The sequence below is a fragment of the Lissotriton helveticus genome, chromosome 6 (assembly GCF_964261635.1).
Source record: "Lissotriton helveticus chromosome 6, aLisHel1.1, whole genome shotgun sequence".
Lineage (NCBI taxonomy): Eukaryota > Metazoa > Chordata > Amphibia > Caudata > Salamandridae > Lissotriton > Lissotriton helveticus.
Window position 1 is genome coordinate 1,592,928,872 of NC_136067.1, and position 26,419 is coordinate 1,592,955,290.

The following is a 26,419-nucleotide window of genomic DNA, read 5'->3' on the forward strand; positions in this document are numbered from 1 at the left end:
CACTGGCGGAGCGAAGTTCGCCACCCACCCTTAGTTTGGATGTGCCTAGCACTGGGACACTCAGGGTGTTAGGCTTTATACTTTCTCAATCACACCCAGTTCTTCGAGTTTTAGTAGTTATGCCTCCAGCAGACAACGTAGGTTGAATCGTCTTAGGGTTATGGGTTTTTCTGTGTCATGAATATCAAGCTTCGCTAGTCATGATTTAAGGGTATTTGGTAATGTAAACAGGTGCTTAAATTCTTGTAGCATTTTTTCAATTTGGCATGTGTCCACACTCTTGGCAAAGAAAGTTAGTCTCACAAACTCTGCAGCAGTAGTTTGCCTGTGTTACCCTCAGTCACTAACAGTTTAGACTTAACTGTTACATTGCATGGGAAAGTCATCATTAATGTTTCCGCTAGTGGAAGCGGTTCTAGTCTCCCATAGTTGCATATTTTTGTCTTGGTGGCCAAGAGTTTTGGCCTGGGTGTCAACTTGGAATATTGCTACTTCTCCATGACATTCACAAAAGTTCCCATGTCAAAGTGTGGTGATCATCCGCTCGTGTACATGGCTGTGCATTTGGGTTGATAGCTCTTTTCCATGGTTGTTATTTAAAAAAAAATTGCATAAGAAATAATTCCTCTTCACTTTGATCATCCCTGTCGAACATTTTTGTTTGCAGTTATCCTGGTCCTGGGATATGACCTACAAGGCCATTGGCACTGCTGATCTTCTGCTTTATAGACAGTTGCACCACCCAACTCTTCAGATATGTGCAAAATTATTCTGATGGCCACTGCTGCTGCACACTTTCCCGAGTTGAAGACAAGGCCACAGGGCACTGACCACTCCCACAATACCTACATGAGAAGCAAGCACTCTCACCAAAAAAGCCACTAAACGTTTTAAACATAACTTCTTGAGGTCGCACCCTGAAACACCCTTTGCCGACACCTACTTCTCACCGGGCAATGGAGCCCTGAATACTGATATCATCTTCCACACCTCACGCAGAGCCCAATGGAGAAAAACTTTCCTATCCCTACTCGCCGTCTCCTCCACCAGGAAAACAACTCATGGCCTAACCCTCTCTATCACACCTTCCCACCTCTTCCCTGGCAGGACTACCATTACTATCTACAATAACGGGATTGTCCTAATTCAATCCACGGACAAGAACTTGGAACTACTAGACAACCTGTTCCCCAAGTTCAAAGAGCACCTTTCCAAGCTGCGGACCCCCACCCAGAATTCCACCAGCACTATCACCCCTGACGTCGCAGCCCCCACCTACAACACCTCTACCCCCAGCACCCCAGTAAATGGCCCACCTGCTGTTAATGCCCCACACTCCCCAAGGACAGTCACAAATATCTCCACCTCATATACTAGCCTCCCCTCTAACATGACCCCTCTTATTCCCACTCATACCCCCTTCATCCCTCTCCCCCCTGACATAACAACTCCCACCCACAACACGCCACCATCTGAACACGCCACCGCTCGGAGTCTATCCACCCCCCCTCCCTTCCCACCCACGGCAGACCCCTCTCCCTCCACAGCTCCCTCCCCACTCCCACCCTCGAGTCTCTCACACCTGACACAACAACTCTCACCCACAACACGCCACCATCTGAACACACCACCATTCGGAGTTTATCCACCCCCCCTCCCATCCCCCCCACGGCAGACACCTCTCCCTCCCCAGCTCCCTCCCCACACCCATCCACGACACTCTCACCCTCCCAACAAAAGATACAGAACACACCGCCTCCCTTACCTTAGCATCCCCCTCTCTCCCACCTCCTATTCTCAGCCCTCACTACCCTCCCGTCTCCCCCACTGTCTTCAGCCTTCACTCACTCTTCTACTCTCCGGCACCGTCTCCCACTGACGTCACTACCTATGCCTCCCACCCACCGCCTGCTTCACCTACTTCACCCACACCCCTCGCTCACAAACACGCCCACACTTTGAATGCCATACCACTCATTAGCACCGCAGAACCTTCCAACAACGTTAGTATATCCCCCCCCTCGATACCCTGCCCGCTTTCCAGCGCACTATTCAACCATTCACCAATGGCTCTCACCACCAACCCCATCCTCATTGCACCTCCCGACCTGACTTTATCCACCCTCCAACAAGTCAAAGAGGATATTCTACAAATCAAAAAAGATGTCCACGCAATCAAAGACCTTCTCTCCTCACAGCCCAGCCTACCTCCCACCATCCCTCTACCCTACAAACGACGCACCCTCCCTACATACCCTCGCCTCCGACGACACCCGCGCTGGCCGACTATCCCCGTTCGCAACAACTCCCACCGCCCCCGTCGTGTCCTCAACCCATTGTCGGACCGCGACCTATGCTCTCTCCTACGCTCTTATGGCCCAGGTCCGGTAAAACACATATCCAACACACACATCCCCATACCCACAATTCTTACAAACCCTCTGAGGCTCCCAACACTCAACAACAGAGGTTCCGTCCCTAACAACCTCAGAAAAGTTCCCCTCACACTAGAAAGCTCGACCACCCTTCTCTCTCCCAAACTCAAATGCATCCTACTCAACTGCAGATCAGCCCAGAGACACTCCTCCGACATCGCTGATCTCGTCTCAGCTAGGGATCTGGACCTAGCCTTTCTAACGGAAACGTGGCTTACTGAAACCTCTACCCCGATTATGGACATACTAGTCCCCCCCAATTATCACATCATTAGGCTGGACAGGTCTCCTGGCAAGACGGGCGGGGGAATTGCTTGCATTTTTAGGAGCAACCTCGTCGTTACTAAAGGCACCGCCCCCTCCCTTTCCTCCAGTGGACTCCTCTGCCTCGACATCACCAGCGAAGGCAAACAAGTTTGTGCTTTACATCTCATCTATCACCCGCCTGGTGACGATCTCATATTCACCCAACAACTCATGGACATGATCACTTCCAATGCCGGTCGGCAGACCACCCAAGTCTACCTGGGTGACTTCAATCTCCACTGGAACGATCAGAAAGACACAGTGGTGAATAGTCTCAAAACTCTCCTTAATGCGCTTGACCTCACCCAAATATGCGATAGACCAACACACGACAAAGGCTCGATACTCGATCTCATCATTACCAAAGAGAACTCTACACAACTGGAGGCGATTCTACCCTGCAATTGGTCAGATCACCACATTATCACCTTCTTTATCAATGAAAAAGTTAAACCTAACCCGGCTCAACCAATCAAATCCAAAACTTGGAAAAGAGACATGAAGAATCTTAACCCCTCTATCCTGCCTCCCCACATCGGCAATCTCCTCCATCCCCCTTCAGGTGCCTCGGATGTTCAATCACTGATCGACCACTACCTTGACTCTATGAATACAATAGTCAATGAAGTCGCCCCCCCTGCAACTGAAGAGAGTCTCCACCAAAATTTCTAACCCCTGGTTCGATGATAGACTCAATGATGACAGGCGTACTATGCGAATGGCAGAGCGCACCTGGAGATCTGACCCTTCAGCACTGCACCTCAAAAGGCTTAAGAACAAGAGAAATGCCTACTTCAGAAAAATAAAGCGCACAAAGTCGGACTTCTTTAGCCGCCAGTTGGACCAAGCAAAAACAGGCCAAGAAAGCTGTTTGAACTAATCAAGACCCAAACAAAGACACAACCCTTACAATCAAACAGCACAACAAGCGACACCCCACACTGTGAAGCCTTCTCTGCTTTCTTTAAGCTAAAGACTGACAACATAAGAAATGACCTCATCATGGATGTAAGCCGATTCCCCAACCACACCAGAATGGCTAACACTCAACCTAAAAACAAGGCATCTTGGCTGTACTTCGATACCTATTCGGAAGAAGCAATACACAAACTGCTCTGCACCTTAAGACCCTCTAATCACCTCACAGACCCTCTACCTGCTAGTGCTGTAAAAGACTTCATCCCCTTGCTCCTCCCTCTCTGGACCAAAATCGTCAACAGCTCTCTGCAACAAGGCCTCATTCCAGACTCCCTCAAGGTGGGGCAAGTCACGCCTATACTCAAGAAACCTACAGCTGACCCGTCTGACCTAAACAATTATCGGCCCATCACCAATATCCCCACCCTGGCCAAACTGCTGGAGAAATGTGTCCAACTCCAACTAACAAAACACATTGACCAATTTGACCTCCTCAACCCTCATCAATCAGGTTTTCGAGCGAAACATAGTACGGAAACAGCTATGACACACATAATTGATGACGCCCTCCAAATTCTTGATCGCAATGAGTCCTGCCTCCTCATCCTTCTTGACCTCTCGTCGGCATTTGACACGGTCAAACATGAGAACTTGCTGGAGCTGCTAAGCACTAGAATGGGTCTATCGGGAACTGTTCTCAAATGGTTTTCGTCCTTCCTTCACAACCGGTCTCAGAAGTTCAAGATCGACAATGTGCTATCTACACCTGTGCCTGCAGATCTAGGGGTTCCACAAGGATCCTCCCTCTCCCCCACACTGTTCAACCTCGTCATGGAACCGCTCGCCACCTTGCTCCAAGCTTCCAATGTCCAATTCCATATGTACGCCGACGACACACAACTTTACCTAAAACTACAATCCCCGGAAGATATCAAACATCTGAATTCCACGCTTATTAACACTCAATCTTGGCTGGCCGATAATCACCTCAAACTAAATGCTCTGAAAACTGAGTTCCTACTCATCTCACCCCCGGCGAAAATTTCCATCACCCAAACCTGGCTCAATAACCTAACAGCACTCAATGTCCAACCTACAATCGTGGACTCGGCGAAATCCCTAGGCGTCACTCTCGGCGCCAAGCTCAACATGCAGCAGCACGTTAGCAAAGCAGCTAATTTCCAAATCAACAGACTGAGGAAAATTAAACCCTTCCTCGCTGCCGAAGACTTCCAAATTGCTGTACAAGCTTTAGTCATCCCTCGAATAGACTACGGAATTGTGGCCCTCAGCGGACTCCCGCTATCCACAACAGCACCCTTAAGAGCCTCCCTGAACGCTGCCGCGAGACTCATTACTAGATCAAGAAAGCATTCGCATATATCCCCAGACTTAAAGTCTCTAAAATGGCTGCCTTTTGAAGCCAGAATACAGCTAAAAATTGCAGTTATGACACACGCGGCCGTGCACCACAATGCACCCAACTACCTCGCTCAAAAGTTGTCTATATCAGGAGGTTCGAGATCCAATAGAAGTACAAAAAATCTACTCCTGAAACCTCGTAGATTCCGGAAAGAGAAAACATACAAGCGCTCCTTTTCAGGAATGGCACCCAGGATCTGGAATGCGCTCCCCCCTGAAACCAGGCTTATCCCCTCCACTGCACTCTTCAAGAAAGAGGTGAAAACCATCCCTCTGGCCAAGATCTCCTGAACCTCATAGGTGCTGGATCAGAGACTCTGCATTGCTTTGTACCACTGTTCACATTGTCCTTTGGCACTATACTTCTACTTGATGGGGACACTACTACGCTACTCTCGTCTACCGACCAATATAGGATACACGCTGGTTTACTGATCCACTCTCCCGTTGCCCTCACTCAGTGTTCTCTCTATACTATAACACTGGTATAAGCCATCCGCACACCCAAGGTGTACCTGAACACCCCTGTAGTGGGATCAATGACTTGTGCTGTCCTATATTACTTGTTTACCTGATTGTATACTGATATGTTTTATGTATGTTATTATTATTACCATGTTAATGACTATTACACTGCTCCCATTATCTCTGTTCATTCCTACTGCCCTTACCCTGTCTATGTGAAGCGCTCTGATATCTGTAAGGATCTTGTTCGCGCTATATAAAACTTTGAATAAATAAATAAAATAAATAAATAAGCACAGGCGTGTTCTCCTTTCAGCTGAATGCTACCTAGTTCTTTCTCTGAAGGTGTCCACCTTTCCCACCTTCAAGGGTCTAGACTTTTGTGCTTGTGCATTTGACAGTTCATGCAAACTCCCGAGAAAGAGGATGGCCTCCAACCTCATTTGTGTTTTCATCAGTATGGGCTGCCAGAGGACAGGCCATCAGTACCCTTAAATCATCTGTGCCATTAGTTGTTTGGAAGGGTATGCCAGTTCGGAGTCAGGCGCAGTAAGGATTACTCAATTCCTCTTCCTTCTGTTGGGATTGCCTTAGCATGAAGCGTTCATACTATGGGTTTAATTGTGGGTTAAAATGTGCTTCTAGTGCTGACACTGAGTTGCCATAGTCCGTTCATCACCATTGTTGGCCAGATTTCAGCTAAAGATCTCCTCTCAATGTAGTGGAGCAGCAGGGATCATTTTATCATGTGGTCTTCTGGTGTATGGTTTTAAATTAGTTACTAAGCAGCTCCATCCAAATCTTCCAACTGGAGGACTGGTGGGGGCCCTGTTATTGGTGCTGCTAAAGCTCTACATGGCAGTACTGGGTTGTCGGCCATACACATCTGCCATATGGGTGATGCAGCCTGCTTGTCATCACCCATGATGCACGCACTGTGGGAGGTGTAAAGTGCAGCAGTTAAAGTGCCATGTGGCTTCCTTTAGTTGGGCACACAGCAGCATATGCAGGACTTCACACATGTGGATCTTTTATGCCCACTGATACGCACACAGCAGATACGGTCTCCTCAACAGTGGATGTTTTGGGTTATTCTTGTGTTACTGTGCATTTAACCAGAATCACACCCATCGGGGCTTCAGATAGGCTGGACACACAGCAGGTATGGAACTGTGCGCCAACTCCTCAGTCACAGCAGCTGTCCCTCACTGATAGCTGGTCTTTCTTGACCATCGAAATAGCACCTCAGTGGTGCACAGGACTACTCCTGCAGGGGCCTTGAAGGAACATAAAGGGGTTCCAATCCCATTTGAAATTAAATGAAAAAAACATTTATATAGCGCGATAGCCACCCTGAGGCAACCCAGCGCTGCAGACGAACGTAGACAGAGAAAGTCCAGTAATTAAGTGCAATTGTTAAAGAGCAGTGTTTTTAGAAGTTTAAGAAAGGGCAGCAGATTGGGCTCCACCCGTATGTGTGGGGGGAGAGCGTTCCATAGCTTGGCAGAGTTATAGGAAAAGGAGCGCCCGCCACATCTAGCTCTCTTTATTCTTGGGAATAGGGCGAGGGAAGACGACGCCTAGCGGAGGTTTCTGCTAGGTTGGTAAGGAATTATATATCGGCTGATTGCTGGGCCATTCCTCCAAAAGGCCTTGTGAGCAATACACATGGCTTTGAATTGGATTCTCTACCCAACAGGCAGCCAGTGAAGGCTCCTCAGTGCCGGTTTTGCGGATTGCCGGTAAGGGGTCTGGAGGAGCAGGCGTGCTGCGCAGTTTTGAATGATCTGGAGCTTGTGTGAAGTGGATTGAGGGGCTCCTAAATAAATAGTGTTCCCATAGTCCAAGCGGGACCATGATTCTTTTTGCCTGAAATGGGAGAAGAGGGAGTATTTTGCATAGCATCCTCAGCAGGCCATAGCAGGTGGCCGATAGTTTTTCCGCCTGGTAGTTGAAGCTAAGGGAGTGATCCAACCAAATGCCAAGGCTTTTGATCTAGTCTTTAGGATCTGGAACAGGGCCAAGGCCTTTAGGCCAAAGTAGCTCGGGATTAAAAGAAGGAGAGTTACAGAGGAGCATAAGCTCGGTCTTGTCCCCATTGAGTTTTGGGCAAGAGAGCTCCATCCATTTGGCCACCTCCTCTAGGCAGCTTCCTAGGTCGCTGGGTAACTTCTCTGGATGGTTTAATACCACCACGAGCTGTGTGTCATCAGCGTAGGTAATGATTTTTATGCCAAATGGACGGACAATCTCTGCCAAAGGACTCATATAGACATTGAACAGCGTGGGGCTCAGGGAGGAGCCCTGAGGCACACCACAGCTGTGGGGCATAGAGTTGGATACAACATCTCCTTCAAAGACCTGGAAAGATCGTTCTCCTAGGAAGGACTGTATTCAGGCGATGGCACTGCCTGTCACTCCCAGACTCCTGAGTCTAAGGATCAGTATGTCGTGGTTGACAGTATCAAATGCAGCACTGAGGTCAAGAAGAATGATTGTTGCCGTGCCCCATGGATCCAAAATCCTCCTGGACTCCTCAGTTCCTCCCTACGTGCCTTGCTCAGCCTTGGAAGGAGAGAAATAAGGCAGTAGTTCCCCAGGTTATTTTGGTCAAGGTTAGCTTTTTTTAAGAGCTTTTACCATCGCACATTTCCATCTTCATTACTAATGTGCTGAGGGTGAATGACAGTTAACCGAGATGCTTAGTTTACCATTACAGGATCGAGCACAAGTGCTCAGATCCGCTGTGCTTATAAAACTCCCACCATACCCGGCATCATGGTGATGGAAAGACTGCATAGTAAAGATGGAAAAGGAGGCACATTACAGAAAAGAAGGCTTTCCCTCCCAGTGTGCAGAGGAGCAGGCCCTTGACTGAAAAGATTCAGAAAAAAGACGATTAAAGCCAGTTATCTCAAGATTGTGAGGCACCCAGGAACCAAAATTGTTAGGACTCAGGAGCCAACAGCACCTTGTAGCAGTGACGTATATTTTTTTCCCCCAATTCCCATTTCCAGCTGTGTTCTTGGTAATGCTGTTTAGCCTCCATGGAGTACAAGGTGGGCAAGACGCAGCAGAATCAAAGTGTAGAAATCCCTGTAGTGGAACCTTGATTTGGACACTATGGGTTGAGGATACAGATGAACATGGGCCAGTGCCATAATTCCTACTGATGATCTTGTGTGTCCCGCAAGTACCCTCCGCCATGTGGGTGCCCTTACCAATTGTAGATTGAGACAGGTCTGTTTCATCATATACATGTTGTTTACTCTTGGTGTATTTTGGGTGCTTGCCCAAAACCAGAACCTGTAGCCCCCCACTTCACCTGCATTAACTTTGCCTTGGGGGCCTATCTGACTGCTAGCTCCGTTGTGCTGAGCTGTTCCCAGTGCCAAGATCCATGGATTCCCAGTCATTTCGAGAACTGAACACTGAAGCTCAACTTTGGAAAGGAGTACATGGCAGTCTCAAAACATCACTGTAGATAATCGGTGGGATCCAGTTAATTTAGGGCATTGGCTTTCTGGATGAGATTACTTGTTGCACTCTTTCTGGTATCTTTTCCCTACTGACTGTAGTATTGGCAAAACAGCCACAACAAAGACTAAAAAGACTTGTGTTCCCAGAGGCATGTTAGGCTGCCCTGACCTTCCCTCATTTCATACTGTGTGCCATAGTGGCCCATAGTTTTTGTGTCACTGTGTGCTCCTGTGTAAGTACAATGACTGCGTGAGGGCTCACATCTCAGCCCAAGAAGAAGCTACAACATTATGGTTTTTTGTATAGGTCTTTAAACTATCCTTCCTTTTCTGTACATAAATAAAAAATCTACTACAAAGACACAGGTCCAATTGAAACCTTAGTTAAATAACTAGTAGTAAATGGTCCACACACTATTAACCCCTCTACCAACTGCCCGAATGCCTGCTCACCCTCCATGCTCTAGGAGAGCCAACGGAATGAAAAGTACTAACTTGGTCAGTTAACTGGGGTTCCAAAACAAAAGAGGAGCGTAGAGGTACTGATATAATCACCCTCCAAACGAAACTTTTATAATCAAGGAGATTCTATCAAAAAAAGTGAAAAAGTGAAATATTTTTAATTTTTAGGATACTATTTCTCTAGTGAACGTGCTAGGCTCTCTCTTAGAGGTGGAAAGACCAGAGCGCAATGTGCTTTTTAAAATACCCCTCACACACTAAAAAAATCCAATAGTGTCATGCTTCATCATAGGGGTGTCATATTACCCGAGGGAATTGAACACAAACGAAGTGTAGTTAAAGACTGATGCTACACAAAAACCACTGGCTGCTCCAGGACTGCACAAATGTATCTTTCGAAACTGGTACTCAACCAGAAGTATGAACAACAATGTCATTAAGACAAGCTATTAAACTCTTAACTCAACCTATCCATCATGAAGCAACCCTTCTTACAGTTAGATTGTTTTGTCCAAACCTGGGTTTTCTGTCAACCCTTTCTATCATCTTAAACTTTACTACATCTGTTTACTCGCACAAGTTTAGTGCCAAGAAACCATGATTGATTGTGATATTTATCAATATTTATTAAATAACAGTAATTTTAGAATAAATTAGTTCGTTGATCATAATGTTAATCTAATTATTAATGTACCACCTGGAAAAGAACTGATGCACAAACCCTAAAATATAAAATGTTAAATAGTAATATGTTCTTTCAATAGCCCAAATGAGTAACATTAATATTTTGAGAAACAGGATTTAGATAAACAAAGGAAGATGTAAGATATCCAGCTGATGTACAGTGGATAAACATTTCCTGATGAAAAGCCACTTCTATAGAAAGCATCTAAGTAGAAGAGCGCCATCGTCTGTGGCCTTCATCTTAAAACAATCCAATAGATAGTTGCCATCATTTGGAAAGCTTTTCTTATGGTTTTTGCAAAACGTTATTGTTTGGGAAGCAAGTGGGTCTTCATTAATCTAAAAAAAAAAAAAAAAAATTGGCTAAAAATGTTGTTTTGGTTTCATAAAGCACAAATGTAGTAGTCCCTGGCACTTAGGGGTACTACTTTGCGTGTGGATGTGCTCTTTGTGAAAGGGAAGAATGCCATTACTCACAGTGAAGTTAGGAAAAGGATTACGTGGGCACATCTACTGCATCAAGCTGCATGCAGCAGTGGGTGGTAAAAATGTGAGTGACAGAATAACAGACGAATGATCAGAGGCCCGGCTGGAAGTCCTGATTAAAAAGTATATTATCGTATAGTTTTGGTAAAATCAAAATGTATTAGCTTTGGCTACAACTAAAAGTATACAGCAGGGTAGCAAACTTAAACCAAAACGAAATGCAGCTGCCATCGGAGTCAAACACGCCACATCCTTCCTACAAATCTCTACTTGAAGTTTGGAAAGTACAAAAAGAACAATCACTGAATGCAACAGGCAACCAGAGAAGCCGATCAGGAGCTGTGCGTTACCTTTGCACAGTTCTACGTAATTACTGAACAAGTAGATATGAGGCATGGATGAAGAAATTGATTATTGCTTAATGATTTACAGAGGACTCCCATGAAACCAGCAGAGGAGCTGTTGAAATGAAAACATACCTTCATTTTTTTTGGTTTGATGGGCTAGTACTTTTGAGATGCATTTTCTTGCTTTCCCAAAAGCAGTGAAGTAAATCCGTAGACAAAGTGAGTGACGAGACATCTAGAAAGGGCTATGATATGAAAGGTGATAATATCATTGAAAACAAAAACGACTCAATACTATTACCAGGGACCCAAACCTCAAATATGCATTTTGTACATAGGGTGGTAATGTCAAAAGCCCTACGTACAACATAGGCTTCACAGCGTAGGAGTCTTCTTCCCATGTTTTTGATTTTAAAATGATATTCTATCATTGCAATTGTGCGACCACGAGCCCAAGTTAGCTGCCGGACCCTTTGCATTCATTAGTATTTCACTAGCAAAAAGCAGACATTTTTGAGGCCAGAGTAAATCACAAAGAATTGTATTAAGTTATTCACTTACATTATTAACATGGAGCATCTGGTTAATAATTTACAATTTACAAAATAGTATGCATACACATAAAACATGTAGTATCCACGTAAGTCACACAAAAAAGCAGCCATAATCCTCCGAGTGTGCCGGAGGATCACAAAAGTGCAGTGTTTTAAAGTTCTTGTCCAGTGAAAAAGTCTTTTATCGGGCTTCCCTCGCTTTTCGTTTTAATGATATTTCTGTGTGAACTGGTAGCACTCGTTACAGAAGCCTCGACATTTGATGTTCCCATAGTGTTCACAACCAGTTGCCCGACACCGCTGCTTTGGAGGCTCTTGGGACGACTCCCGGCGTGCTCCACGCTGACATTCTGTACACAGTTGGTCATTTTGCTGTGCCACAGTACTATTACAAGAGGTCTTGGCACACTTTTTCCGCAGGACGGTGGATGAGCTGCGTTGCACTTCTCGGACTCGTTCTAACCTCTAGAAGGAAAGCATAATCACATGTCACACACAACTCAACTAAACAAGGAAAGCAGCTCGTATAGTAACCAATAACAATACTTTCTGACTAGTGAAAGGAATATATTGACTACAATTGAAGCAAATGCATATTATAGGGCACAGGCAGCTTTCTGTGGTTAGTAGATGAGTTACTATTCCAAATCTTACCACTTGGGCTGCAATCAACACTAAACTAATTTTCCCGGTGAACAATTGCTCAAACACAACCTGGAAACAATAACACAAGGATAGTTCTGTTTTCATGAGCAACACAGTTCTATTTCACAGTGATTTCAAGTTAGAAACAGTTTGCTAGGTGTTTAGTCACAAACTATATGCTGGCGATAGATGGCTCTAGAACCACATATAGTCCAAAAAACACATATAACATGGAGGAACTCTTTCCAATAGTGATACCATAGGTACCACCCAGGCCCCATTGCAGAGGGTCATGAAGGAAGGAGGCCCTGCTAGGGGAACCCAAAGTCAGTTTCAGACAGCCAAACCATGTCAGAAAGGCAGACATGGATTGGCAGTCGGAAACATACATCGTAATTCAGAAGGTGGAGCTGAGCCTGGCTCCACGTCATTATAGGGATTACTATTCCGCTCCTGTTCCGACGGACTCACAGAGCCCATCGGAAGAGGAACGGAACCTCCCCGCTAGTTTAGTTTCGACCGCTGTCATTAAAATACGGTGGTCAGAGGGAAACTCGGGATGTCGGGCGGAGAGTCTCCGACTGCTGGTTGGAGGCTTTCCGTCCGACATACAAATCAGACCCTGGGTGTCTGCTACCATAAAATACTTACGGATGACAGGAAGCATTGGTACTGTCCTTAATTGGTTTGCATGGCTAAACACCTCTCTTTACTATGCTCACCTCCCTCTATGAACAGATGAAGGCTGCAGTAAAAGGCTGGCAAGTCTTGTACTCTCATACGGGCTGCACTTTCAATCGACTTTCTTTCATAAGTACACTTCCAAAAATGCGGCCCTTTCCATGCAGAAAGTGTATTCATTGCTCCACCCCGGGAGCCTAGTTTGATATTCCTGGTATCCACAATTTCTCTTGCTCAATCCCATTGTCTCCCCAAACCCCCTTCTCCAGCGCCTCACCTCACCTCACTCTCTAGTTGGGCTTCTGCTTTGAGTATGAATTAGCCAGGATTATGGAGGCCAGATTCACAGTGCATTTCCCTGTCAAGTACTTGTGCCTCACTCTAATCGTAGCTGTGTCCTCCACATGGATTTCCAGGAAAACAACATGCTTGCTAACTAGAAAAAATATTTAGGTATTCATAAATCTGTTTTTGTTTGTAAGCATGTCTTAGTCCTGGAACTACAGGAGTAAGTCGCACTTTAGACTGGAATGAGGCACCACTACTCACAATTAATGCTTCGTAAATTGAGACCCACTGAATGGAGGTCGAACGTGCACTGCCACCTAAAACATAGCCACATTACCTCCCGCCTGCTGGTCTGGTGTCACTGGCACAAGCAGACTTGACAATACATGTGAATGTTAAAGGCAGTGGAGAGCCTGTAATCACTTCCATAGCTTGCTAGGCCCATATACTGCACAGTGAATAGGTCTATGAACATCTTAATAACTGCACTGTTCATTTTTCATTGCATTAGATTTTGAATGCGACCTAGGTGTTTGGGCAAATCAACAGCATGAATCTGATTAAAGCCTATGGGTTCGATATGCAAAACCATGTTGCCTTTCCCAAGTATTGAAATGGTTTTCTTAGTTAGCAATCTCTTTCAAATAATTCAAACTGCAGACACCCCTTGCAAACCGAGTCAACTACAGGAAACCTTCATCTCACAGGTTTTCGCTTGTAAGATGGAGACAAGGCTTTGAGATTACTTTACTAAGTCCTCTTCTAAACTCATGGATACATAAGATGTTTGTCTTAAACTGGTCGTCTCCTGGGAGCAAAAAGGAATGATGACCTGTTGATGGTAAATACAAAATGGCCATCAAGTCACTGAAACAACCTGCCCCTGAGCCTTGAAACCGATACACTCCCTCGTCTCAAGAGGCATTCGGTAATACTTGCCAAAAACCTCATAAAATGTCATACCATAGAGTGAGTATTCTCGCCATATCCATAGTAATGACAGTAAACAGCATTTCAGTACTACCTGTTAACCAGCAGGTGCACTTCAGAACAAAGTCTGAGCTTTCTACGTTGCAGGATCTTTAAGAGGGAGATGAATATGCCATAGTAATGTCACCTCTAAAGACCACTCTGCCACTGGTCTTTTGTGACAGGATGTTATTTCAAAAGAGGCAGACAAGGATTCAGTCTTTTCAGTGCCATGCAAGTTTGTCAGGTCTCCTTTTCACTTGGCTACGTTTGTTCCTATGGAGTCATATTGAGTGATGGTTTGCGTTTGGGTATGCTTTTGCTTCTAAGTTGGTCTTCTCCTAAAATAGTCTGCTCTCTTCTGATTTTAGGCCTGTCCAGCTGTGTGTCTTTGCCTTGCAGTGCTCAGCATCACCTGAAATGCTACAAAGCCCAAGTCTTAGCATATGGTGCTTTTAAAAATATCAAGATATGACAATAAATTGGCACTACCTGACCACAAAGATTTTGTTAACAAAAATATACCCATTTTCAAGTAGCTCTGTCATCTGCCTGTTGCATCAAACAGCAAAGTGGCTAAAGGAATACTTCAATTAATCTCAATCACAGGTGATCATTTGGACCACATTCCAGTCAACGTTTTTTTGCCCACTGTGAAACTCTGGACCGACACAAGGCATATGCAAACCTGCCTTGTTTCTGTGGAGGCCAGTGTCAACTTCCAACCTCCTCTAACTGATCAACTCATGGCAAAGAACTGAACTACCTGTGCCACAAACTTCCTAAATGCTCTCCACCAAAACTTCAACAGGCACAACTGAAAGTGGCCTCCATTAATACCAAAGATCTAAAAAATCCACAGTAGAAAAAAATCTTAAGAAGTTAAAATCGCTCCCACAACAAGCTATGTTTTCCATTTGTTAAGGCATGAAAACCCATTAGCATTAATCTTTTTCTGAGATAACTAAATGTTATCGATTTACAACAAAGACATTGAAAAGGAAATGGAAGGGAAAGCCAAACACAAAACTATCATTGCCGCCAACGTTAATCTTTAGTATATAGAATAACTAAGTTTTACTTAAGTGAAATACTCTACAAAGTAACAAATGCTTGCACAGTTCATGCTGGATACTAACAATCTAGTTGAATCAGAAAACCACACCTCATCAAGTAATCTGTAAAGACCTGGGTCACCAGACGTACAAGGTATTCCGAGCCAGTGGATCGAAAGGTAGCCTCAACATTCATGACCAGTTGCATTGTATTTCCTTGTTTGAGGTCAGATAACAGCCTGGCATCTATCTCACCTTCAAACCAGTCAGTGCCAATAAGGTACTTAAATCCCCAGATCAACTGCCAATAGTTGGTAGATCTCCAAAACACCTCTTTGCAGAAATCCAGTTTGATGTTTACTTACGTCAGGTCGCTGCTCCTCTGTTCTTCTCTGGTCATGGAGTCTCCTGCTTTGGGCTTCAATAAAACACTTTTGGCAGTATCCTTCAAACAACGTGTTTCCCAAAGTGCTGCAACCCCGGCCCTGGCACGGTGCTGTATTGTTAAATGTGGCAGAAGGCTCAGACTGTCCCGAGAATGGGGAATTTCTCATCGGTGATCTTCGGTGTAGGACTGGTGCCGGACCTGCAGGAAAGATGTTCCAATTTAAGGCTTCATAAAAGAAAACATCTAGTACACACCTGAACTTAAGTAACAGCCTTTTCTCTATTTTCAGATATGTTTCACAAGCAAATTCCTGTAATCAGGTGATCGGTTACAAAATGCAAGATATCCTCAAATTCGAGACTTCTGAATAATCAGCAAGTTATTCTGTATATTATAGGCTACACGTGATTAAATATAAGAGATTAAAATTGAGCACTTTGTGCTAACAAAATAAGAAACAATATTTTGGATAACAAGAAAACAATAATAGGAAGGATAGCAGCAGTAATGAAACGTGTCTGTGATATAAACAACACATTTTCAGTGGCTATTTCCAGCCTGCCAACGTATTTGGATATTACTCGAATCAAATCCTCCCACTCATTCACAAAGTGCGTCGAGAAACAGGTAGCAGAGAGTGAAAACTTGGACAAAAAGCTCTCATTTTGGGCAAATGCTCTGGCTGAAGTTTAGGGGAGTGGGAAGTGTGATGATGGTAGTCAAGAAAGTGACGTTAAAATGCACCGTGTGGCCTTCTTTAGATACAATTATCTACGGTTACCAAAATAGAAGTGACCACGAGATCCAATCCAATTAGAAATTTACCTGAGATCACATTACGTTACATACATTTTTAAATGCTATACTTATCCAAGAAAAATAAGATGCTTCTTGCACTGGTGCTGTAAACTCATGAATTTATCTAGGGAAAAATGCTTCGCTCAATAGACAGACTCTGATGGTCCACTGACCCAATTTCTTTTACTATCAACCTTGGAAATTCATGTTTCTTTATGCAGCTCTTTTTCTGGGTAACCTTAAAAACGTTTAAAAGTAAAATTGTAATGATTTGTAGGACAGGTATTGTGCTTAACAGCAAACAAGATGCATTAACTTACTATGATTTTCTCGAAACTCATAAAAGCATATTGTGCAGAAGCCTTCTTTTTCCACTGTCCCAAAGAAGGGGCATCCGGGTTTCCTGCACTTCTGGTGCTCTGGCCGGTCTTCCAGACTGACTGACAATGATTCAAAAGGGGAATTCCCTGGATCGCTACTGTGTGTTGTCTGGCCGGACAAGTGTGGGAAGGCCCCTGTCAAGTATGAAGGGTCTGACAACGACCTTTGATGATTCATGGTTGGAAAACTGGAGTTTGAGGTAGTCCGCTCCATTGCCTTTCTGAAACAAGCACTACAAATGCCATTAAATGTCCTTGTTGTGTCCTGATGGCACACTGTACATTGCATGAGGTCTGTATGATTGGTCTTTTCTATGTTATTGCAGGAATTAGCCAATCTGGCCTGGTGGCAGCGTTCACAGAGTCCATTGAGCTCCACACGCAATGTGAATGGGCAGTCTGGTGTCTTGCACTTCATTGCGTTGGTTTCACTGTACAGAAAAAGGCTGGGGGCAGTTGCAGGGGCAGAGCGAGGCCCTGTCAAGGATGTCTCAGTTGTCCATGCCATAGGGTTGTACGGATCACCCTTGCAGGGTTCCAACCCTAGTGGTTTCAGTTTTTCAGAGCCTTTCTTAGAATGTTGCCGCCTTAGCTTGTTTTCCTGTTCCTTCCGCTCATAGCACTCATGGCAATGTGGCTGTGTACTAACAGACATGTAGAAGGGGCAGTTGGGAGTCTCACATTTGACCTCCACCAGGGATAGCTGCGAAAGGGACAGTTCTATCCTGCTCCTAGCAGTAGTCCCCCTACTAGACTGCTCTGAATGTTCTTGCCACTTCTTGTATTCGTGCATTACAAGTTGAAAGTAATCCTCCACCAAATTGATCTCTTGTGGCAAGTTGCCTTCATCCAACCTAAAAAATAAAAAAAATACAAACTTAATCAATACACTGAAAAAGAAACATGACTCAGGGTGTAAGAGGAAGAAGAGATGCAAAGAGAAATATACTAGCAGCTGTAATATAGTGCTTTACATTAGCCTCCTTAGGGAACATTACTAAAGGAGGGTCTGGAATGCCATGTACACATTTGAAACCATATGCCTCGAAATTCCTACACATTCCGTTTGCACGCACATACTCTTTATTTTGAGCAAGAAATTCCTACCCCAGCCCTCAACATTCCCATTATGAAAAAAGAATAGCAATTGACTTGTTGAGCAAAGCACATTGGTAATTTTGGAGGGAGAAGCTGTGGGCAGGACAGGATTTTAGGGTCAGATGTCATTCAGGAACTGTATCTGCAGCTGTAAAATAGCAATTGAATGTAATATGTCCCAGGAATGTAGATATCATCCTACTTTCTTTGCTAAAAAGAGGTACTTCTGCAGAAAGACGGCCTTTCGTGCATTAGCTGATTATGTCCTAGAATCTCACTATTCAATTTACAGGTCTTTTGTTTGCTTCTTCACAAAGAGACTCTACCACGTAACCTTCCACAAATGTACTTTCTCTCAATTCACGAATGAGTATTAAATGCTAGATAAATAAGCAGAGGAAATAAACGCATATTAATTCTAGCAGTATGTGGGCCAATGCAGAGCACATCTCAGCCAGTCTCATAGCATCTCTGAAATGGATAGACATAGTTGCCAGCAATATAGAACTAACATTAGAACAATTTCCCATATGCAACCCCACACCACCCCCAGAATACGGGGGATATATAGTTCCTGACAGGGTCTTATATTTGTCCAGATCTGTCGGACATTACCACTGGTTGGCATTCGTGTCATAGTTCAGGTCAATATGAATCTAAATTGGCACTGTAGACCATGACTGTACTGCAACAGTGTTGATGTTCGTTCGTTCGTTCTCTCTCACTCTCTCTCTCTCAGAGAATGTGCAAAGATGTGAATGGGTCAATTGCCAAGAAATATCATGATACTGTGAAAAATAATGAGTCCATTAGATTATGCGCCTAGTGAAGATATTCATCACTGTGCCACAAAATGACTCCTCGAATTTGTGTCTGAAGAATATGCTCTCTATGGAATGGAACATTCTCACTGTATTATGCCACTGAATAATATGATTTTCTATTGTGGCACAGTAAAGTATGCTTATCATATTATGCTGGGCTAGCAACTTGATCTACTGTATTATACTAGAAATAATATGGTCATCATATTATGCCAGACAACCATGCATAGGTCAAGCTTTGGAGCATAATAATGTGTGCACTGTATGTCGATAATATTGTTGCAGGGAATGCTTAAGCAAAAAAAGGCCACCATGTGTCATGAGTGCATCACAAGGCATGCATCACAATGCGTACAAAAGGTAAATTAAAACAATAAATAAAGGCAAAACAAGCGAGTGAAGAGTGCAAAAAAGGCACAAGTTGCTTCGTAGCACCTGGCAGATGCTAGGCATGCTACAAAAAAATAACAAAATCACACCCAGTGGGATTGGGAGGAGGACAAGAAGGCAAACACTGGAGGCGTGGGGTGTTGTGAAAAAAAGCGCACAGGCGTTGGAGCATGTATAATAAGGAAAAGGGGAGATGGTTGTGGTGTATAAAGAGGAAAGCGGGATAAAGCAAGGAAACAAATGCACTCATGGAGTGCCCAAAAGTAAATAAAGAAAGAAGCCTGTCAAGTATGCTGTGGAAAGATACATCTATACGATCAGAACACTGTGAGACCGAAATACTCCTGGGAGGGACAAACACAAGAACAGGGAGTAAAGCCACTGAAGCAAGAACAGACAAGTAAGATAGACAACAAAGCCATCCAATTGTGAGCAAGGAGTTGACCCAAAGCCAACTCTAAGAACATATAATGTACTGGAAAGAATAGGTCTTGCATTTGTTGAAAAGGTTGGAATGGTACAGTGTTCCAATCCAAGCAGGGACCAGAAAGAGCCTTTGTGTAGGTAACCAAGTTAGGCAAGAAAAAGGTGAAAACAGGTAAAAGTTCTTATAGAGATGTGTGGTATATTATTATTATTATTATTATAGGTAGTTTTGTAGCGCGCTCTGCTACTGGGGAGTATCCTGGCGCGTTGCGGAGGTGACCAAACATAACACAGAGAGACAGCCTAGGCCTGACCAACAAACAGATGGGTCTTGAGATCCTTTTTAAACTTGGATAGACACTGGGCGGTACGCAAATGAAGAGGGAGAGCATTCCAAGCCTTCGCAGTTACCATTGAAATAGATTGGCCGCCCAGCCTAGCCCGCTTATAGCGGGGAAGAGTCAGTTTGGCCATCGAGGCCGACCTGAGACAGCGAGAAGGAGTGTAGAAGGAAAAGCGCTTCCTCAGGTAGCCGGAGCCTAGGTCATGGACAGCTCTAAATGACAGCACGAGAGATTTGAACATAATTCTCTGAGCTACAGGGAGCCAGTGGAGCGCGCGCATATGTGACCGAGCGCTCTGCCATTTCGGAATGCTAAACAAGAGGCAGACCGCGGCGTTCTGGACAACCTGCAGTCGTTTGACCAGATACGCCGGGATACCACAAAACAGTGCATTAGCATAGTCCAATCTGGACAAGATGAGGGCACGCGCAACCGTTTCCCTAGCTTCTCTGGGCAGCAGAGGGAAGAATTTTCTTAAAGCCCTTAGCGTAGCAAAACAGGTCCCTGACAGCTTCTTGATATGGTCCTCAAATCTGAGGTCTTCTCCGAACCAAATTCCGAGGTTCTTAGCCCGGCCTCCCATCACCTTGGGACTAGGAAAATATATATAGTGAGTAGTAATTAAAAAGGTGAATTTAGTGAAGGGTGTAGATAGACCTGAATTATACTATAAATTCAGCTATAGAGATGATGGCTCTCCCAAGATCCCATTAGGGCGTCAATGAGGGATTTGAGAGATTAATTCAATATTCTTGAATCTAACTCTTAGCTCACAATTAACCAATTACATCCCTGCACCGGTCAAGAGGTAGCAATTCAGCTTTTCATTAAATTTTGTACATTCCAGTATTGGGATTTAAGGAAATAGGTTATCCTTGATTAAGTGCCTTCTATTACTTGTGAAGAAAGAGTTGTTATCAATGGTGTAATTTAAGATGTCATGAGTTATGTTTTCAATGATGTCACAGAACATTTAGTGAGTGATGCAATATATGAGATCATAAGCAGTGCTAGTTGAGGGCCGGAGTTATAGTTTCTACAGTTAACTATAACCGGTGATTTTCAGTGGTTTCTTGAGTTTAAAATGCTAAGTTTTACCTGGTACTTTTACCTAACTATAACATCACTTTAACCTTTGTTTTTTTCCAGTGAACTTCTAAGGCTTTGTTTTTCAATTAAAGTCAGATATTATTACCACACCTAATTATACCTTTACTTTAACCCATTGTTTTATTACGAATTACTACCTTTTTTTCAATAAATAGTAAGATTTTGTTTCCATCCGTAACTATGCCAACCCCTGCCATGCACAGCGTGGGTTTGGCCATTCAGCCAGTCCCAGGACCTAGCCCCATGCAGGTGGTCAACACCCCACACCGTTCACAGACTTTCGCCAAGCCTGTGCCCAACTCCCCCCCCCCCCAAAGGCAGTCAAATCGCCGCCATGCAGTCCTTTAAACGGTCCATTAGATTATTTTCTCGATTCAGCAGGACTCTCTGCAAGAGTCCCTAAGGCACCAGCAAGTCTGTCTGTGATCACACAAGACTCTCTTGGGAGCGCAAGGGGTTGTGCTGGCTCCTGAGAGACTCCCGTAGGATCACAGCTTCCTTATAAACATTTTCACATTTGACCCAGCAGGGGTCCCTCATGAACATTCAAGGACTAGTGAAAGTCAGGATATCCCTTAATGATTTTTAATTTTCAAGACATGTGGACCGAGTACCCGAGTCCTTTAAGGACAGCAGCAAATCTCTTTATGTTGCAGCCAGCCAATCAGCACGAGTGCTCGTGCAGCAACTTGCAAGAGCATCATTCTCACGGGAGAGCAAGAGGGCTGACTGGAAAAAAGGCCTTCATGGCCAATGAGATAACTCCAGTATTTGAAGTTGCATGTCTGTGGGAATCTCGCTAAATTCTTGCCTACCCAACTGTCCAGATATCTATACATTTTTAACCTTAATTTCTCAAAACTATTGAACTGATTTACAGCAAATCACAAAAGCATGTGTTATGGGTAAAAATCTAGCGGTCTGCCAAATTTTGTTTAATTCCATTCATCCATTTTAGCTGCAGTACTATCTAAAATTCCCTATGGAAATTGCATGGGCAATTTTTCTTTGGCTCCCGCTTGATAGATAACCCCAAAAGACTTTACAGGGGGAGCTGAGGTGGATGAACTTTATTTTTGGAATGTTTCATGAAGATTTGACAAACACCAACACAGTTATCAGCAAAACAAGTTGTTGCCTGCCGATTATATCACTTGGCCACACTCTCATACCTATAAATTTTGAACCTTAATATCTCAAAAAACTACTGAACGGATTTACGCCAAATTACAAAAAAAAAAAGGCGTTCTGCCAAATTGGACTAATTCTGTTCAGCCACATTTTGCTGTAAAGCGGTTACATTTTCTAATGGAATATTGCATGGTGAATATGTGTTTCGAGTACTCCCCTTCTTCTCGGCCCCCGGATGATGGATCACACTAAAACTTTCCAGGAAGGAGCTGAGATTGATAAGACTTTTTTCATGTTTCATGAAGATTTGTCAAATGGCGCCAAATTTATTAGCAACCATAGAAATCCATTTCATGGGAGAGATATGTATTTAGCCGTCTACTGGACCAAGCAAAAAACAGGCCAAGGAAACTGTTCGAACTAATCAAGACTCAAACAAAGGCACAACCCTTACAATCAAACAAAGCAACAAGCGACACCCCACACTGTGAAGCCTTCTCTGCTTTCTTTAAGCAAAAGACCGACAACATAAGAAATGACCTCGTCATGGATTTAAGCCGATTCCCCAATCACACCAGAATGTCCAACATTCAACCTAAAAACAATGCATCATGGTTGCACTTCGACAGCTACACGGAAGAAGATATATGCAAACTACTCTGCACTCTGAAGCCCTCTAATCACCTCACAGACCCCCTACCTGCTAATGCAGTAAAAGACTTCACCCCCTTGCTCCTCCCTCTTTGGACCAAAATCATCAACAGCTCTCTTCAACAAGGTCTCATCCCAGACTCCCTCAAGGTGGGGCAAGTCACACCTATACTCAAGAAACCCACAGCTGATCCGTCTGACCTGAACAACTACCGGCCTATCACCAATATCCCCACCCTGGCCAAACTGCTGGAGAAATGTGTCCAACTCCAACTAACAAAACACATTGACCAATTTGACCTTCTCAACACTCACCAATCAGGCTTCCGAGCGAAACATAGCACGAAACAGCTATGACACACATAATTGATGACGCCCTCCAAATCCTTGACCGCAATGATTCCTGTCTCCTCATCCTTCTTGACCTATCGTCAGCTTTTGACACGGTCAAACATGAGAACTTATTGGAGCTGCTAAGCACTAGAATGGGTCTCTCGGGAACTGTTCTCAAATGGTTTGCTTCTTTCCTTCATAACCGGTCGCAGAAGTTCAAGATCGACAATGTGCTATCTAAACCAGTGCCTGCAGACCTAGGTGTCCCACAAGGATCCTGCCTCTCCCCCACACTGTTCAACCTCGTCATGGAACCACTCGCCACCTTGCTCCAAGCATCCAATGTTCAATTCCATATGTACGCCGATGACACACAACTTTACCTAAAGCTACAATCCCCGGAAGATATCAAACTACTGAATTCCACACTTAGCAACACTCAATCCTGGCTGGCCGTCAATCACCTCAAACTAAATGCGCTGAAAACTGAGTTCCTACTCATCTCACCCCCGGCGAAAACTTCCACCACCCAAACGTGGCTCAATAACCTAACAGCACTCAATGTCCAACCTACTATCGTGGACTCAGCGAAATCCCTAGGCATCACAGTTGACGCCAAGCTCAACATGCAACAGCACGTTAGCATAGCCACAAAAGGGGCTAATTTCCAAATCAACACACTGAGGAAACTCAAACCCTTCCTCCCTGCCAAAGACTTCCAAACTGCTGTACAAGCTTTAGTCATCCCTCGCATAGACTACGGAATTGTGGCCCTCAGCGGACTCCCGCTATCCACAACAGCACCCCTAAGAGCCTCCCTGAACGCTGCCGCGAGACTCATTACTGGCTCAAGAAAACATTCGCATATTTCCCCAGACCTAAAATCTCTAAAATGGCTGCCTTTTGAAGCCAGAATTCAACTAAAAATTGCAATAATGACACACTCGGCGGTGCACCACAAAGCACCCAACTACCTCGCGCAAAAGTTGTCTATATCAGGAGGGTCGAGATCCAATCGTAGTACAAAAAATCTACTTCTGAAACCTAGTAGATTCCGGAAAGAAAAAACATACAAGCGCTCCTTCTCAGGAATGGCACCCAGGATCTGGAATGCGCTCCCTCCGGAAACGAGGCTTATCTCCTCCACTGCACTCTTCAAGAAAGAGGTGAAGAGAATCCTTCTGGCCAAGATCTCCTGAACATTACAGAGACTGGAACTGAGTCTCTGCATCGCGCTGTATCTCTGATCACCCTGCCCTTTGGCACTATCCTACTACCTAGAGGGGCACTACTACCCTACTCTCGTCCTATCGACCAATATATGCTACTCTTTGTTGGATCTATATTACTTGTTTACCTGACTGTATTTTGGTTTTGATATGTTTCTGTACATTATTGCTATCCTCTATGTTTAGTGACTACTATATTACTCCCATTATCCTGTTTACCTGACTGTATTTTGATAGGTTTTGATATGTTTCTGTACATTACTGTTATCCTCTATGTTTAGTGACTACTATATTGCTCCCATTATCTTGTTCATTCCTGTTGCCCTTGCCCCTGTCTCTGTGAAGCGCTCTGATATCTGTAAGGATCTTGTTCGCGCTATATAAAACTTTGAATAAATAAATAAATAAATAAATAAATAAAATAAATATAACTGTATCCTGCCTTCTTGTAGTTGCTGGATGCCGATATGCCTCTTGAATGGGAGGCATGCAACTCGTGGCGGGATCAGCTTTCCTGCTCAGACATTCATGACATCGTTCCCACAAATACATACAGAAGGTAGTCGCCCCCATGGGGTATTCATTAATCCAATTTTATTGAGTGCTACCACTTGACACGTTTTGGCTGCATGGCAGCCTTGATTACAACTGCAGTGCGGCCGAAACGTGCCAATGTCTGTATTTTGAGTGAACAAAGATAGTGATTTACTCTGATGGAGAAAGGCTGCTCAAGACTAAATGTGTTTCAGAATTGTTTGATCGTAGTATGGCCTGATGAATAAAGAAGTGGATTTTAAACAATCTTTGAGTGCAGATTCTCTTTCCTATTGAATGAATTTGTGGCAGCAGGCCTGAAGTATTAACCACTAGACCATGATGTTGGGAGTACATAGCATATTGTTTACAACATCATGCTTTTTAACACATCAACTTTGTGAGGTTTTATCAGATTGCACACCTTCCTCAGCAGTCACTTGCAGGCGAGCAACCAGGTGGAGCCAGCAGACATAGCACGTACCTTGCTGCATTGATCAACTGTGTGGTACCGGGGTCCAATCCTTGAACTGGAATTTCGATTACCATAAGGTACTCTTCCAGGAGTTTGTCTTTCATCCTCTCTTCTCCGTCAGTCAGGAAGTGGACCTTCAAATCCTCAAAGTGTCCTCTTTCCTTCTGCACTAGTGGGACAGCCCGGATTTCTACAGAGTAAAGGAGTAAGATTGTTATTTTTTCATTTACCGAATAGAATTAATGTTTAACAAAAAAAAAAATATCCGGTTTATTTGGAATTGTAGTAGTGGCAATTGTGGTCCATGCCTGGTTTGACATTTGTTCTTCAGATATTTATGAAGTTGAGAGTAGCTTTCTTTCCTGTTAATGAGGTATGTGTTTAAGAATTACTTATTAGGTAACCTCCCTGAACAAATATAACATTGTGTGCATTAACTACTAAAAGGCCACAGTACTCCAAGTTGGAAGTATTGGCAAAAGAGACCGACACCACACAGAATCACCAGTGGGAGGACTGGAAACCTTTAACAGCCTCACAGTCTTCTTAATATTGGCCTGAACTTATTTGAATGGCTGCAATTGGGAAACAGTTAACCCTCAAGCAACCTTCTATCACTGTACTTGCCTCAACTATAAGTAGAGTGGGGCACTGCGTCCTTGGTGAAATGGAGTCACCTGTTAACCAGAATTTACAGGAGGAATATGATAGAATATGTCACATAAGTAACACATTTGAAACCATACCTGGACCGCTATCTTTCAGAGTGACTAGTGGCGCAAAATGCTGGTTGTCATAGCCAAGGACAATGGGATACTTGTAGCATTCTTGAGCAGGCCAGTGAAGTGGGAGGTAAATTCCACCCACGGTGAGAGGTGAGAAATTGGAACCAGATTCCAAGGTTCGCAACATGTGATCTGTAGCAAAATAAAAGGATGTATTGTTGCACATTAGTACTTATTGTTGCCATCGTTTATGTATAGCTAAGTGAAATCATGAGCATAAAACAATATTAGAAGACCTATATCTAGCTGGTGAAACAATTGATCACAATGGAGTCAAAATTCCTTCAACCTGAGAGTGGCCAAACACACAAAGTAAATCTCCTTCCT

The 26,419-nt window shown here is 44.0% G+C and overlaps 1 protein-coding gene across 1 annotated transcript in view; it reads right to left on the reverse strand.

Moving 5' to 3' along the window:
* Positions 1–11,529: 11,529 nt before the first annotated feature.
* Positions 11,530–26,419, reverse strand: part of TNFAIP3 (TNF alpha induced protein 3) — a 46,365-nt gene continuing 31,475 nt past the window's right edge. The window contains exons 5-9 of the mRNA XM_078649394.1: positions 26,054–26,224; positions 25,317–25,497; positions 16,703–17,616; positions 15,562–15,782; positions 11,530–12,023 (exon numbers count right to left, since the gene is read on the reverse strand). Coding sequence (XP_078505520.1) covers positions 11,766–12,023; positions 15,562–15,782; positions 16,703–17,616; positions 25,317–25,497; positions 26,054–26,224 — 1,745 coding nt within the window. The 3' untranslated portion in view covers positions 11,530–11,765. The remainder of the gene's footprint in view (positions 12,024–15,561; positions 15,783–16,702; positions 17,617–25,316; positions 25,498–26,053; positions 26,225–26,419) is intronic.